The 16,899-nt window shown below is 41.4% G+C and overlaps 1 protein-coding gene across 1 annotated transcript in view; it reads left to right on the top strand.

The window, feature by feature from the left end:
• Positions 1–3,170: 3,170 nt before the first annotated feature.
• Cfap44 (cilia and flagella associated protein 44) overlaps positions 3,171–16,899 on the top strand; it is a 68,227-nt gene continuing 54,498 nt past the window's right edge. The window contains exons 1-8 of the mRNA XM_051191526.1: positions 3,171–3,280; positions 5,022–5,147; positions 5,618–5,768; positions 7,357–7,519; positions 9,149–9,251; positions 10,024–10,240; positions 11,829–11,943; positions 14,923–15,087. Of these exons, the coding sequence (XP_051047483.1) occupies positions 3,193–3,280; positions 5,022–5,147; positions 5,618–5,768; positions 7,357–7,519; positions 9,149–9,251; positions 10,024–10,240; positions 11,829–11,943; positions 14,923–15,087 (1,128 nt within the window). The 5' untranslated portion in view covers positions 3,171–3,192. The remainder of the gene's footprint in view (positions 3,281–5,021; positions 5,148–5,617; positions 5,769–7,356; positions 7,520–9,148; positions 9,252–10,023; positions 10,241–11,828; positions 11,944–14,922; positions 15,088–16,899) is intronic.

Consider the following 16,899-nt stretch of genomic DNA (forward strand, 5'->3'; position numbering starts at 1 on the left):
AACTACCACACGTGAGAAATCTATGTATTTCACACTAACCCCTTGTTGTTAGCCTTGGTTTTTATACCTGCCTGCACAAAAGCTTGCCAGACTCTGTTTTTCCCAGGTAACTATGAGGTGCAATCAGAGTTGAGAAGTATAGGTATTGTACATCATACACACACATAAACATACATATACAGGGACAAATAGTAGTTATAGATGTCACACATCTACAAATACACGTACATAAACAAGGATAGAAAGATTAAAGGTCCTGTTTATTGCCCAAGCTGGAATATGAACCCAATTCTCTTTGGTTACAAAACCTCATGAGGTTAAAAGTGTAATTTCCCAATCTCTTTGTTCTAAAAAAAAAAAAAAAAAAAGCTAACAAATAAAAAGCCTGAATACTACTTTGCTCCATGTCAGCAGTCCTGCTAATGGATTCCAGGAGTCTATTGTACCTGGGCTGTTCACAATCATCCTACATATCCTCCATCACTCTGTGTTACCCAGGAAATATAACAACGATCCTAGGTTTTGTTTTTGTTTTTTTCCTCCCACTATTGGTAGTTCAGATTACCGGATTAAGTCCTTGGGTTCTAGAATTTTCTTCCATACTCTATACAACCTGACATTGACTGGATTTGTAGTGCTAATCCTGATTTCATGGTAATGTTGGCCATGTGAGATACATTTTTCATGACATCGCAGAAATCAATTGTTGTTCTTTTGCTGCAGCTAATGCCTAAGAAACACAAACACCGAGAGTCAGCGCCCACGTGGAGTTTATTGAGAGAAGGGAGAGAAAGAGGGGGTAGCTGGTGGCCAACTGAAAGCAGGAGAGAGAGAGAGAGAGAGCAAGGGGGGCAGAGAGAGAGAGAGCAAGAGAGAGAGAGGAAAGCCAGAAAGAGAGAGACCAGAGAGAGCAGGAGCCAGAGACAGACAGACAGAGAGAGAGAGAGAGAGAGAGAGAGAGAGAGAGAGAGAGAGAGAGAGAGAGACGTGCTTGGCATGCTTGTTTTAAAAGGGGGGCTTGCGCATGCGTAACTGAGTCCTGTGGCAGCCCGGTAAAGCTTGAGCCGCCAGGTAAGGGCCAAGTAAGACTGATGTAGCAATGACATGGCCATGAGCATCCCGCCCATCGTTGGGGGCCGGGGTCAGCTGGCTGCTAGTTCCTAACAGCAATGTGATACTTTTGTCCTTGTATCTGTTTACCTTTTTCATTGTGGGTTCAATTTGTTTGCAGTGTCCTACTTGCCATCATTATTTTTTTTCTACCTAATAATTATGAGTAAATTCAGTAGGGCCATGGCTATTATTTTCAAGAATTTTCTAATTTATATTCAATTACAGCAGTGTTTCTCAACCTGTGGCTCTCAATCCCATTATGGGTTGAACAGCCCTTTCACAGGGGTCATCTGAGACCATCAAAATAAATAAATAAATAAACAAACAAACAAATAAATAAATAAAAACCAAATATTTACATTACAATTCTGAGCAGTCACAAAATCACAGTTATGAAGTAGCAACGAAATAATTTTACAACTGGGGAGCTTGTCACCACAGCATGAGGAACTGTGTTAAAGGATCACAGGATTAGTAAGGTGTAGAACCACTGAGTTATAGCATATTAAAAATATATGTAGGAAAAGAAAGGCAGCAGGTAAAAAAATGAACTCATGAACCTTTCGGCTAGCAGGGAGCAGAACAGGAAGCTGTGCTTCAAGTCCTTGGGAGGTAGACACACCAGGAGTTCCAGAAAGCCATGTGCCCTGGAAAGCAAGTGGCCCCTGGAAGCAAACTATCTTCTTTCACCATCTTAGAAACTGCATCATGACAGCCTAGAGAACAGGTTGACTTTCCTTCCAACACTTTGAATGTTGATCTTTTATTCTTTTTTTACAAAGAAATTATCGATTACCATATTTCCCCAGTTAGAAAGACTATTAGAAAAAAAATCAAAAATGGCAAGGGGCTGCTTACATGCAGTTGATTGGAATTATAGTCCTACAGCCATTGGAGAGGGAGGTACAGATATCCCTAGAGAATGGTATGAAACTCCCACATGATTCAGCAATCTGCCTCTGCTTCATATGCGTCCCCCTCTTGCAATGGTTAATCTTGATGGTCAACTTGACATCATTTAGAGTCTCCGGAAAACAAACTTTTGAACATGACTGCAAGGGATTTTCTGTATGAAGTTTGCTGAGGTGGGAAGACCCACCCTCAGTGTGGATGATGGCACCAATCCATGGGATGGGGTCATAGACTAAACAAAAAAGAACTCAAGCCCTCTGCTTCCAGGCAGTGGCTGCAATGCGATGAGCTGTTCCAACTTCCTGCTGCCATGACATACTGCCATGATGGAATGTACCCTCGAGCTGTGAGCCACAATCAAGCCATCATTTCCCAAGTTGCTTTTGTTAGGTGTTTTGTCTCAGCAATGTGTAAAGTAATACATGGCTCCTGCTCCTAATACTGGGTTAGCTTCAGCCCTTTGGAGGTATTCTCTGCCTCACATATTTCCACCCCCCAGCCTGTGCCAAGTCATCATCATTTCTGTCTCAAACGCCCCCTTCCCTAAGCCCCGAACATAGCTGAACTTTCTTGTTGCACATTCCCAGAGTACATCAGTCTTTCATTTTCGTTTCTGGTAGCACTCATGTATTTTCACTGCCGCTTGATGCCTGTGTTTCTAATCAAGAAGCTCCCTGAAGTTCAAGACTACTCACATTTTTTTCTCCTGTACCTTGGTAATTCGGTGTCTTGTATATGACTTAAGACATATCAGGTTTGCTCAAAAAAAAAAAGTAGATTTGAAATGCATCAGAGCAGTAACCCAAGGGGGATCGATAACAGGAAGGGGGAAAGGAAAAAAAAAAAAATCGACCAAAAGAAGAGTGGCAGAATGTTAGTTTTAGTTTCGGGGAAATGCATGTGGAGGAAAGGTAGGCTTGGGCATTGTGTTTCACTGTGGGAAACCAGAGCACCAAGTATGCCTGGAGAAAGGACATCTGTGACCAGTCTTCCCTCTCATGGAGATGTCTGATGGTGGCCACAGACTCCGGCTGTATGTCATCTTGGATGCAGGCGTGCCAGCACACACGGGCTCTGGTGCTTGTGAAATTCATTGTGGGGAAAGATCTGTTAATGCCTGTGTTCTGGAATGATGTTTTTCTCTCTGATTTTGTACTTACAGAAGATATGAAGGAACCAGATGACCCGGACGCTAATGAGGGAAGATCAGAGTCAAGGAGTGAAGGCAGGCAGTCTTCTAGATCTGATTCAAAACGTATGTAGGGATGCTAATATACTCCTTTTTGTTATCAAATTTAGGTCAGATCATTTTGAAAAAGAGTGCCTTCTGGGTGTAGACAAAAATGGTTTCCCTGTTTAATTCCCTTACAAACTCTCCTGTTCCTTAGCAGTAACATCTATGCATTAATTTTATCTAATTAATTGTTTAATTAATTTATTTATTTTATCTCTAGCTCTTAGATTGTCTCTCTGGATTTAGCATACTAGAGAACTTGGGTTTGACCCCTTTCACTGCCTAAAATGGAGGTGTAATCCCAGCCAATCTAGAGGTGGGAGCTGGAGGATCGGAACTTCAGACTCATTCTCAGCCTTAGCAACTGCCACCTTGAGAACTGCGGGGCTACCTTAGACCCTGTCTTAGAATAGTGAAAGAAATGGCAGCTGTCTATGTTAAGAGCAATCTGCCTGAATATCTGATCTCTGTTTCCTCTATGAGATCTGTGTCTTTTGCGGGTTTTTAGTGGAAAAAGAACTCGAGTTAGGTTTTAAGCCCCGAGTCAACCACTTGGAGATGCTTGACATTGGAGAAAAAAAAAAAAAAAAAACAAAAAAACAAAAAACTTTCAAAGCCTCTGCTTTCTAGCCCACTTATTTATTTTTATTTTATGTCTATGACTCTTTGCCTGTGTGTATGTCTGCACCACATATGTACTGTGCCTGTGTAGACCAGAAGAGGGTATTGAATCTCTTGAAACTGGAGTTACATACAACAATTGTTAGCCACTATGTGGGTGCTAGGAATCAAACCCTGGTCCTCTGGAAGAGCAGCCAGTGTTCTAAACTACCAAGCCATCTCTTCAGCTTCTTCTGGCCCATTTCAATGAGTTATTTGGGAATTGAATTGGGTGAGATATGGATTTCATAGGCTGCAAATGAGAGAGGTGAGGAAGTAGCTTTTGTTTGCTCGAGTCACAGGAAAGAACTCAGGTGCTTACAGGGAGTAGCTCTCCGGAGCCCCTGTGAGCGTAGCTGAGTCTGGGCTGGCCAGCTACCTTCTTTCCATTCCAATGCATACATCCTGTGGAATTCTGCCTTGTGGCCCAGCTAATTGACTTGACCCAGACCTTTGCTCTCATTTATATTAGTCTTGAACCTGTCTCTAGCCTTTCAGCTTCATCTCAGATCTACTAGGAACTTTTGGGTGCACTTGCTGTTTCTTCTGTGTTCTTCTGAAAGTCTCCCCATCTTTCATGTGATCGACAATGTGTGTTTTAAGCATGTCCATGTTTGGACTTGAAATGAATGTTGCCTATACCGGAAGTCACTTCTGATCTTGATTCCCCCTCATTCATTTACTCTGAAGCCCATATTTTAGCTAATTCTCTTTTATTTTACTTCAGAGAGAAATGAACACACTCAGCGGCTACTCTTAAATAGCACCACTATAGCATAGCATAGGTGGAGTTGGGGTTATGATATCAGTATGCCAGCACTTGTCTGCCTCGCTGTTTATCATTTCTTGTTAGTGTGTCAGAAGGGACATCAACTGGAGATGGAGTGAAAATGAAAATGAACTCACAGAAAAGGTTTCTGGATTTTGTGCAAGTTTAAGACCAATAAAGTAAAGTAATTCTAGGAAATTTTGAATAAAAAAAAATTCATTACATTTAAAGCATCAACAAATAAGAGGTTTTAGTCCCTTTGGAAATAAGAACATTTAGTTGAAATTTTGTGAAATTACTAAAACAACTTGTCTTTAATATCTTCAAAAGAAGCTCAAGAAGACACCACAGATGACCTATATACCGATGAAGAAGAATCATACCTCGATGATGACCTGGACTTTGAAGACATGGGACAAAATTCAACTTCATTTCAAGATTTTCCTCAGATTACTAGTTGTAAGTGTGATTAGCTTTCTCTCAGTAATTGTCACTGTTTAAAAGGCAAGTTGCTTGGACAAATTAAATAGCTTTTTGTATATATGTCTAAGAAACAGAAACTCTGCAGGATGTGAACATGTGTTATGAACAGAAAGAAATACACGTACCATGGTAGGGTAGTTTAGCTACATTCTATTTCTGAGGACCATGTTGGACAGCCTTGTGCTTGATATGGGGATAATGTGGTCAAGGGAGTGCTGTAACCCAGATTAGTTAAGAGTTCCCCAACTCTCCCTGTGGAAAGAAAGCATGGGCAGAACTCAGCCTCTCTTAGACGTGCACAACCTCTCGATTCTTCCTCTTAAGTTTGGTAGCGTGAAGTACTGTTCAGGTGAGTGCTTGTTCTTACTGCTGGGACAGCCCCCTGACTTTGTGAAATACAATTTTAAGGTTCAACCCTTCTGAGCTAAAATATTTTCATGTTTTAGTAACCCAGGAACCTCCTCCTGAGATTAAGGAAGAGGCAGAGGAGACTGTAAAGAAGATATCAGCGAATTTCTTCTACAATTATGAGGAGCTTGTTTCCACACCCTATGTGACGCCAGAAGCAAATATCCCACTGGATTTTCTCACCCTTGAGTATCCACTCCAGCTACACATTTATAATTTGGGAAAGTTTCATTTCAATGTACCAACAATAGCACCTGGAGTAGTTATGATCAAGAGCAGTTGGTCTAGAAGGCTTAAAGATTTACTTGCCTTATGAAGAAAAAGTTTATCAGCCTTTGTCTTAGGAAACTGTAAAAAATGCAGGGGTGGTGGTGGAAAGGAAGGGAGGGGGTGGGAGACAGAGGGAAAGGAGGGGCGATGAGGGATGTAGGGGTGGGTGGGGTGGTAGGTGTGGGATGGGAGAGCAGGGGATTTTAATTTAAACTAAACTTTTTGTTTGATGCCAGCCATAGGGAGCAAGGATATTTTGAGGATGCTCTTTGCACAGATGGACTGGGCAGTTCATGAGATGTGGAAGGAGTCTGTGAAGCTTCTCATTGCCATGTTTTTCTTGTTCCAGGCTGACCTTTCTTGGCCAATGCCTGTCTAGTGACATATTGCTTTCTTATCTCAAAGCATTGATGGGACCATTGTCAAGGCTGGTATTTTCCCATCATGCAATTCTGAGCATTCAGGCCATGGCATAGCAAGTTTTGGTGGGGTTGTAAAGGCAGGTAAACATGGAAGGCACTGATAGGAGTGTGTTGTATTTGTTGTCAGTATGTTAGGTCTGTGAGAAGGTAATTAGAGGACGATTTCCATGGTGACTTCGGCTTGCCTTTACATATAACTTGTTTATATTGTTTTAATTAGGACTAGTACAGTCGGTATGTTATCAAAATTTGTATTAGACTTCCCCAAATGTCAGAATTTTTAAAAATTTGCTTCTTACGTTTAGTGTGTGTGTGTGTGTGTGTGTGTGTGTGTGTGTGTGCGCGCGCACATGCACGTGTGTGTTCCCATGTGTGTCAGGACATGTACACAGATGTCAGAGGACACCTTTCAGGAGCCTGCCCTTTCCTCCCATTAAGGGATGAGAATCAGGTCATCAATCTTGGCAGCAAGTACTTCTACCCAATAAACCATCCAGCAGCTCCAACAGGCCAGAATTTTAAGTTCCTTTTATCATCAATGAAGAGGCCTATAAAATATTTTTAGTGGACAGATCAGTGAGTAAAGATACTTGCCACACAAGCCTGATGACCCGAGTTCAGTCACACACACACACACACACACACACACACACACACACACACACACACCCCATAAGTAATAATAAAAATAATTTTTACTATGAATTCAACAAACTTGACTGGCCAATACTAAGGTGAAGATGTGGACTTGGTTTCACACACACTGTTTTGTGGTACTCCAAGAGGAAAACGATATCTACTTACAAAAGCTATCTGCTTATTTCCAAATCTCAGGATTTCTTCTAAAAAATAAAGTAGAAACTAAATCGTTGTATGAGTATTTTTACTTACTTTAAAAATAAGATTGTGTTTGTGATCCATAGAAAAATTCCAAGTATCAGAGTACAGTTAAGCTACATTTATTTCAAATCTTTATTGTTTAAATAGAATATTGATTTTAAAAATAGACTCCATTGTTTTAATCACTCCTCCTATTCCTAGATGGCTATTTGTTTCACTTATTTTCCTTAGCAGCCTAACCTCAGGCATTCTTTTGGCTATGACTGCAAAAAACGGGCCAACCTACAACTTCTGGATAGCAGTACCGTGATATACATTGCTGGGAACCAACTGGTCCTGCTGGATTTTAAAACCAAGGACCAAATATACCTGCACAGTAGCAGTGGCCAAGGAATTGGTGCCATTGGGGTATGTAACGTTTAGTGACCTTGGGGGGGTCTTAGTTTTTCTGTGAATGCCACAGTGGCTGTTAGGCACCAGAGGCATGCAAGGTGTTATGGGGGGGGGTCACATGAGATGTACAGCTATCTTTATTCTAAGACCTTTTCTTCTTTCTCTTTCTTTCTTTTTATGATAGGGTTTTTATATGTAACCTAAGCTGGCCTTGGAGTCAATATATAGCTCAGGCTGGCCTTGAAGTCAGAATATAGCCCAGACTGGCTTTAAACTTGGCATCCTCCTGCTTTAGCTTCTTGAAGAGAAAGTAATATTATTTATATGTGTGTGTGTATGTAAATATAATGTGTGTACATATTATATATATTATATATATATTATACATATTATATATGCATGTGTTAGTTTTTCAGTAGCTGCAAGTAAAGAATCATGATGTTGAATTAAAAAAAAAATCAAATATTTCCTTTCGGAGGAGCTTGACCAAGAGTGAGCCCAAAGTTGAACTCTCCATTTCTCTCCCTGTGTCTTCCCTTTCTCTGTAGCTATGGTCATTGGTCTATCTGTAACCTCCTGTACGATTCTGAATCTTGGTCTCTGTCCCTGCCTAATGTCTGCTATGTCTGTCCCTAACAAAGGGCTTTGTTCTTTCTTTCATCGAACGGAGCAGAAACTATCACATGACTACAGAATGAGGGCTACTTTACAGAAATCTTTAAGAGCGTTTTTACAAGGGGTGAAACCTCACTGATCTGCACATAATCCAGATGCAAAGCAAACACCACGGCCCAGAGACCATATCTATATATCCATGCTGCTTTCAAGGGTTATGGTGGGTATTTATTATAACACGGCCACTTTAGACTTGCTTGCTATTTTTAGTAAATTAACACCATAAAACACACACACACACACACACACATACACATACACACACACACACACCTACCTTAGCTCTCACCCTTTCTTCCCCTCCCAACTTATACCACAGGGTGATGCAAACAAAAGCCCTTGATAGATGTTGTCTTTCAGTTCTGGATTTACAACTTTTCAGAATAGCTAGGCAAATAAATTCTGTCCATCATAAGCCCGCTTTCAGTTAGTAAGTGGACTGACACATACATTCTGTGACTGTTTCTGGATACAATTTAGGGTCACTTATGCAGGGGTTTGTCACCAGGCCCTGCTTAGCTCTTCTCACACAGCCATCTAGGTCAGCAGCAGTGTAGCACTTATTAAAAATATGCGAATTTAGAAATTCTGGGTGGGGGACTTGAGATCCGTGTTTTTGAAGAACCTTTCAAGAGATTCAGGCACTCACTAAAGATTGGAGCTATCAGTCTCACTATGAATTTAGTACTTGTGATATTAAAAATGATAGCCTTAATAAAGGTCAGTTTTCATTTTATTTTTACTTTCTTTTAGTTTTCAGTTCAAATCATATCCATCAAGTGTTTATCAGATGTTCATTTTTTTAAAATTTTAGATTGAAGTATAGTCTAATTAGCCAATTATATAATAACAGCCACTAAGTACTGCATGGATAGGATTATCAATGTGAAAATTTCTAAGTACTGCATGGATAGGATTATCAATGTGAAAATTTCCTTTTAATATTTTAGTGAGATTCTGTTTTTCTAGGTTCATCCAGATAAAACTTACTTCACAGTTGCTGAAAAAGGAAGTTTTCCAAATATTATTATCTATGAATATCCTTCTCTGAGGCCCTACAGAATCCTCCGAGGTGAGTCCAAGAGGGTCTTTAGAATAGTCCACATGAAGATTAATATCAGGAAGATGGCTTAGGCTCTGGAATTAGTCAAGTTTCAGTAGAGAAACAAAGGTAAGAGGTAGGAAGGAAATCTACTGAATGAAATTGCCTTATAGTTTATCTAGGCTAGTAAGTCTGAACATTATGGGTCAGCCCCATGGTCTGGAAATTCCTGGGAAGGACTTCATGGGCAGTCTCCAGGCAGAATGTCTCCTTCTTCAAGACCTTTCAACTGATTGAACGCCCACCTAGATCTTCAAGGATACAATCCAGTCACCTGATCAGAAATACCAGTCATGTTTGTGTTTATCAGCCTTTGTCTTAGGAAACTGTAAATGCAGGGGTAGTGGTGGGAAGGGGGGGGGAGGAAGGAGAAAGGGAGGGGCAATGGGGAATGTGGGGGTGGGTAGGGTGGTAGGTGTGGGGTGGGAGAGCAGGGCATTTTAATTTAAACCATGGGAACGACACCTGAACCTGGATGCTGGCATGTGAACTCGGGTACCCACACTTGCACACTGGGCACTTCAGCTATTGGACCATCTCCCCAGCACACGTACAGTCTTAACATTTGAACATGAACACAGATCACAAGAGCATTCCCCTCTTCCTCCTCCCTCTCAGTTTTTGTTTTGCAACGGAGGATCTTGTTAGTTTTCAGCAGAGCCTTCGGTGCTAGGATGATAGGTGTGTCCCCTGTGAACTCAGCTTTCTCTCTTATTTATCAGACTCCCACTCATCTTTGCAGATGGGACAGAGAAGGCCTACGCGTATGTAGACTTTAACAATGAAGGGACCTTGCTGGCCTCGGTTGGGAGTCAGCCTGATTACACAATAACCATCTGGAATTGGAGAGAAGAGCAGCCTACACTGAGGACAAAAGCGTTTTCTCAGGACGTTTTTAAGGTCACTTTCAATCCTGAAGATGATGAGCAGCTAACCACATCAGGGTTAGGCCACATCAAGTAAGTCTGGTGCCCAACAAAGAAACCAATGAATAGGGTAAAGGTAGCCTCTAAGAGGAACAAAGGCTTGGGGATAATTTTCCATAGCCAAGGCTACACAGAGAAACCCCATCTTGAAAAACACACAAAATCCCCAAAGAATTGTTTTTAAAATTAGGAGATTTCACATATTTTTTAAAAATACTTATTTATATTTTATGTTGTCTTAGGGTTTTTATTGCTGCAACAAAATAATTGTGACCAAAAAAAATAAAAAAAGTTCAGGAGGAGAAAAGGGTTTATTTGGCTTATATTTCTACATCCATAGTTCATCATGGAAGGGAGCCAGGACATAAACTGAACTAGGGCTGGAACCTATATGCAGGAGCTGATGCAGAATCCATCGAAGGGTGCTGCTTACTGGCTTGCTTCCCATGGCTTGCTCAACCTGCTTTCTTATAGAACCCAGGACCACTAGCCTAGGGATGGCATCACCCACGAAGGGCTGAGCCCTCCCCCATTGGTCACTAATTGAGAAAATACCTTTCAGCTGGATATCAGGGAGGCTTTTCCTCAACTGAGGCACCTTCCTTTCTGATGATTCTAGCTTGTGTTAAGTTGACTTGCAAAACCAGCCAGTACATATGTTTATGAATGTCTTGCCTGTGTACATGTATGTGTACCACACGTGTGTAGTATATGTGGATGCCAGAAGAGGACCTTGTATCCCCTGGAACTGGGGTTATATGTGGTTGTGAGCTATTATGTGTGTGCTGGGAACCAAACTCAGGTTCTCTGGAAGAGCAGGAGTGCTTTTAAACTGTGGGGTCATCTCGCTAGCTTCATAAGTGTTTCCTTCTTTCCTTCTTTCCTTCCTCCTTCCTTCCTTCCTTCCTTTTTTGAGACAGGGTTTCTCTGTGTATCATTGGCTGTCCTGAAACTCTGTAGACCGTGCTGGCCTCAAACTCACAGAGATCTATCTGCCTCCCTCCAGTGCTGGGATTAAAGGCATGGGCCATTATGCCCAGCATGTGCTCTTTTTCAAATTAACCAATAGTTTACCTTTTCTCCCTTCCTCCCCCTCCCCTTTTCTTTTACTGTATTTTAAAAATTTTGTTATAGGGGATTGGTCTGCAAAACCAGCATAGATAAAAGAAACACATCCCTATGAGGTTCTTGTAGCAGCACCTTGGTCTTCATGGTGAAACAAGAATTCTCACAGTCATTCTCCACAAGCAATGTCTATTCCTGAGCTCAAGTCTGTGGCTCCAAATTCCATGACACCGTTGTTCTGCTTCCTGGATGGAATAATATAGACTGTCTCTATCTATCTTACTCTCATTCAGCATCTGTTACTTTCAATCTGGTCTAAACTTTCACGTGTGGCTGGTAAGTGCTGCAGCAAACAGCACAACTCAAACCTCAGGTCTTGCAAAGACAAAGGACTGTCCCCTCCAGCGATGGATCTGTGTTGCCCGACACGGAGTAGACACTACATGTTAGTCAGATAAGTCAATGAAGTTATGGGTGCTTATGAAATATGATCAGTTGGAGATAAAATGGAGCCACACTGACCAGTCCATCTGGCCTCCTCCCCTCTTGTCGGCAGGTTCTGGGAGATGGCCTTTACATTCACCGGTCTCAAGCTGCAAGGGTCACTGGGGCGATTTGGCAAAACATCCACAAGTGACATAGAGGGTTACACTGAGCTTCCGGATGGGAAGGTGAGTGTGTCTGCACTCCTCGGCAACTAGACTGTGTGTGAATGAAAGCATACTTATCTGGGCATCAACCACACGTTGTAAGACTGTCGATGATAGCAGGTACTGTAACTATCCAACTAGCGAAAACCTCATTTTACTTTTTCTGGACTATCAATTGAAATGAAAACATTTCCCCTAACTTTTTTTGTAATCCATATGTACTCACCATTTCCTGGTTTTGGTAAATATTCTATGCATATGAAGTATGAAGCATTTTCCTGTATTAACATAGTGACAAGCTTGTTGCTTTTCAATGATGTCATGGAATTATAATAATTTATATTGTCTTTCCTTTTTTGGCATGATGTCCCAAGGAACTTACAGGGTCAAGGTTTTAATCAATCATGTGTCTTTTGTTTTGCTGTCATATTGTCATTCAGGAAGATGGAATCATTTTACAGAGATATCTTTGATATTGTAGAATTGTAAAACAATTTGATTTTCTGACCTTATTAGTTCACTTTTCTCTTACTCTTACAGATCTATGGACTTTTTGCCTAAAATGATAGGCACCAAGGATCCATTTTTCATTAATATTTTATTGGGCCTCCTATTAGAATGAGTTACACTGTGTTACTTTCAATCACTTGTCCTATAAGAACATGCCAGCACAAAAATATTACTTTAAGAAATCAAATGATCTGGTCATTTAAGTGATGGGGTAGTGTCAATTAAAAGTACGGCATATAGGAGGAAATCAAAGTCTCTGGGCTAGCCAGTCTAGCAGAATTAGCAAGCTTCTGGCTCAGTCAGAGACTCTGGCAGAATCACAATAATAAAATAAGGGTGGGAAAGGAGATGCTGGTGTTGACCTTTGTCCTCCCCATGTGCTTCATGCACACAGGCACCTACATATGCATGTACCACTCACCTCTCTTCCCTGACAAAAAGCCATAGGCGCTGGTTAAATTGTAACCCCAAACCTATATAGCAATCTTAATGAGTCTGTCTTCAAACTCTGAATGCTTGTTAAGGTAAACATCAGGATAGCCTTTCTTTAAAGTATGGTGTGACCTGTGTCTCTGAAATTCCAGTAGAGGTAAGGGGAAAGTAGCCATTTTAAATGATAAAGCTACAGAAGGAAATATTCAGGGTTAGGAATGAGTATCAGGTATTTAGAGGTATTTAGAGGGTGGATCAGATTAACACATGTTGGAGAAGAATGGACACTTTGAATTGAGAAGGATGTTTGGGTCTTGGCCTGTGTGTGTGTGTGTGGTCTAACAACCTGGCATGCTGCATGGGAAGAGAAATGTTAGAAATTGGAGAAGCAGTAGATAACATTTGGTCGTAGAGTTCCAGGTAGGCTGTCAGGAGGGAAATCTGGAATCAAAATGATGAACATTCATATAGATAAAAGGGCCGATGGGGGCGGGGCATCCTGCTCTGAGGACCAAAGAAAGCTGGAAGTGACTGACATTTCAGAAAAGAAAGCCTTGTAAGTTTTTAATCCCTTTAGGTGGCTTTAATCATTGAACAGTTACTTTCATACAGGTTGAGGTACAAGCCTCCATGGTCCCTGGAGGTTAGCAAAGGGAAGGGGGACAGAGGGAGATTGGACAATGGATACCAAAGTACAAATATGCAGAAGAACTCCGTTCTAACAGTCGGTGTCTGATTCACAACCATCTCTTTAATATTTAGGGAAGAACTACACACAGGCATTCAAAGCTCGCAGCACAAACTTACGATGAATGTTGAAGGAGAGGGAAATGCTAATGACCCTGACTTGACCATCAGACATTGCATACATGAATCAAGTTATCACACTGTGCCACACAAATGTGCACCATTGGTATTCACCAAAGAAAACACTTCGATAAAAAGGCAAATTAAAGATTCTACTAATGTGAGCTGAAGTAATGGGTCACATAGGCAAGTGAGGTAAAATTAGTGAGAAAGACTGAGCTAAAATCATCAGTTCCTGCAGATGAGAAGGAAAGAATTTCCCAGTATGCATTGGCCCACACTAAGGGTCTGTGGAAATAAGACTCTCATAGACAAAATTGCACAGAGATCCCACAGAAAAGATACATGTCCCCTGGTTTCCTTGTCCTCCTGCTTCTGAGACAGTGTGGTCAGAGCTAGGACTTATGAGTCATAGCTTTTGAACCAGAATCTGGGCTTCTCTGGGAAACTAAGGGGCAAATGGATTAAGTGTTTGTATCTCATTTTTGTCTAATTTTTTTTCTTGTGTAAAACAGGGAGATAATAGTCAAAGTCATCACTGGCTCACATTATTCATTTGTGAGGGTGAGAACAAAGCTACAGCTAGGAAAATAAGCACCACGTGCCCAATTGCATATGGTGATGCTGATGAGTGTACCTAGTGCATGTGGCTTTGAGCATTAAATACCGGTATAAATACAGTATTCAGGCAATGCTGACACAAAGCCCAGACACCATTAAGTATTACTATTAATTGCATTCATTAAGCGTTCCGAGAACCAGTGTTTGATGGCATGTTCTTTGGGAGCTGCTGAATTAGATAGAGTAACTTGGGGGTGGTCCCAAATGTTTTCCTTGTTTGAAACTGAGCTATAATCTGCTCAGCCCAGTAGTGGCCTACAACTCAGCAGACAGTTCTACACTTAGACATAGAGCCTCACCTGGGAAAGACTTTAAGTATCCTAGTCATTGACCTAGTCATTCCACTGCAGAATCTTGCCCTTAAGAGGTATATAAAGAGATCTACTGCAAGCATTTGTGAACAAATTGCCACTAGCATACACCCTAGTCACAGGGCTCTAGAAGGAAGGAAACACATCAAAATGTAATTGCATGTTGAATCTGTAGTGCTGGATTTTTATTTGTTTTCTTTACTTCTATCCTCAAGCTTTATAGTAAAAATAAAAAGCAACTGAAAGCAACTCTTACCTGTTTGAGGCCCATATACACATATTTCATTTTTATGCACATTTCTGTCTTCACACCTGCCAGGTACTCTCAGGATCAGAGTGGGGTAACCTGCTGCTTTGGGAAGGCAGCCTCATCAAGGTGGAGCTCTGTCGAACTGGCATGAAGTCTTGTCACCAGGGTCCCATTAACCAGATAATGCTGGATGAGGGGGAAGTTATTACTGCTGGCTCAGATGGCTGTGTTCGGGTAAGGCAACGGCACTCCACTGAAGACTTGCAATTCACCTAGGTGGTTTTGTCTTATAGGCTGCCTCATGGGGGGAGGCTGTCAATGCTCACTTATTTCCAAGACACACTTACTTTAAATAATGCTTCTCACATGATAAATATTTGTATTGTTGTCAAAATTAATTGAAACATTATGAAGGGGATCACTTCACTTGTTCTTATGCTTCAGGTGCTTACATAGGAGCTTCAGAAAATGAAAGTTCATAATAGCAACTGATAAACATTGGGCATGCATCCTTTCAAAATGTCCACTGTGGGCGGGCATTTTCTAAGGAATGAAAATGCTGAACTTTTTTTTTTTTTTTTTCAAACAAGGTCTCCCTACATAGCCCTCACGATATAAACCAGGCTGTTCTTGAAACTTTTAGAGATATGCTTGCCTCTGCTTTCTGAGAGCTGGGATTAAAGGTGTCATTGCCAGGCTGGTGGTGAGAATGTTGATTGGAAATAGTCTCAGAGATGTGTGGGTGGGAGTTGCTATGTACAGCCCTTTCCCAAGCCCTTGAGCTAGGGAATTCATTGATTTCACTGAGAAAGCTGTCCTATTTTTAGCCTGGAGGAAGCTGGAAGATTGCTTCAGAAACTAAGCCTCCCAAGTTGCTATTCTGTCCTATATTTCCCATTCACCCTGCATGGCCCTTTCTGTGAACACCACTGTTCTTCACAAACCTGTACTCTTGTGATTTGCTTTGTCCTCTTGGTACATGATTTTTCTGGGACCTTTACACTCTTAAATTCCTCGAGACCAATTTGCACTGTCCATATACTCTTGAATGTATGGGCTTCCACTGGAAGGGTGGTCAACTTACAGGGGGCTGTATTCTTAGAGAAAACTGTTTTTCCCTTTCCCAGAAGCTAACAAATCCCAATAGCTTTGAGTTTGGGTTGGAATTGGGTGCCTACTCCCCTCTCCATGTTGGAATTTGGTCTGGCTAGGGCTTGCGTGGGCTCTGTACATGTCGTCACAACTACTGTGAATTCATATGTGCAGTTGCACTTCTGCCCAGAAGATGCTGTGTCCTCATAGTCACCCACCACTACGTGCTCTTACTCTTTTTCTGCAGTTCAGGGATGAGCTTTGTACAGTCTCTAACTCTCTATACCTTGGCCAGTTGTAGGTCACTGTGTTAGCCACCATGTTAATCAAAATAAAGAGAAAAGAAAAGCATTTCAGACAAGGGTTGAGAGACACGTTGATCTATGGGTATAAGAATAAGTCATTGGAAGTCAGTTTAATACTATGTCTATTTAACTGCATAATAGCAGTTGGTTCCCTTGTAGAGCCCATAAACTGTCTAGCCATAAATTCTAAGTCAGATAATGATGTCGGGTATGGGTCTCATCTTGTGGAGTGGGGCTTAACTTCAGTCTGAAAGTTGGTTACCCCAATGATGCATCTGCCACTTATACACCAATGGACATGTCTGTAGCATGCGTTCTTAATAATAAAAACCTGGAGTCAGATATTGTGGAAAAAGCTGAAAGATCACGGAGATGAAGGAGCAAACCACAGCCACCTTACCTACTCAACTTCCCAGCCAAAAAGAGAGTGAGTTCCTCTTTCCTTCTGCCTTACGGTTTCTTCTCTCCACCCAGCCATATCACTTCCTGTCTGTCTGTACAGACCTCTACTGTTAACTAGTGCCTAGCTTTGCCCTCTGATCTTCAAGCAAGCTTTATTTGGTAGAGTATAAACAAGATATCACTACACGTCTTCCAAGGCCAGTTGTAGCTCTCAGGGTTCGTAGCTGGGAATAACTGAGTTTTACTT

Source organism: Phodopus roborovskii, unplaced genomic scaffold (assembly GCF_943737965.1).
Source record: "Phodopus roborovskii unplaced genomic scaffold, PHOROB, whole genome shotgun sequence".
NCBI classification, from domain to species: Eukaryota; Metazoa; Chordata; class Mammalia; order Rodentia; family Cricetidae; genus Phodopus; species Phodopus roborovskii.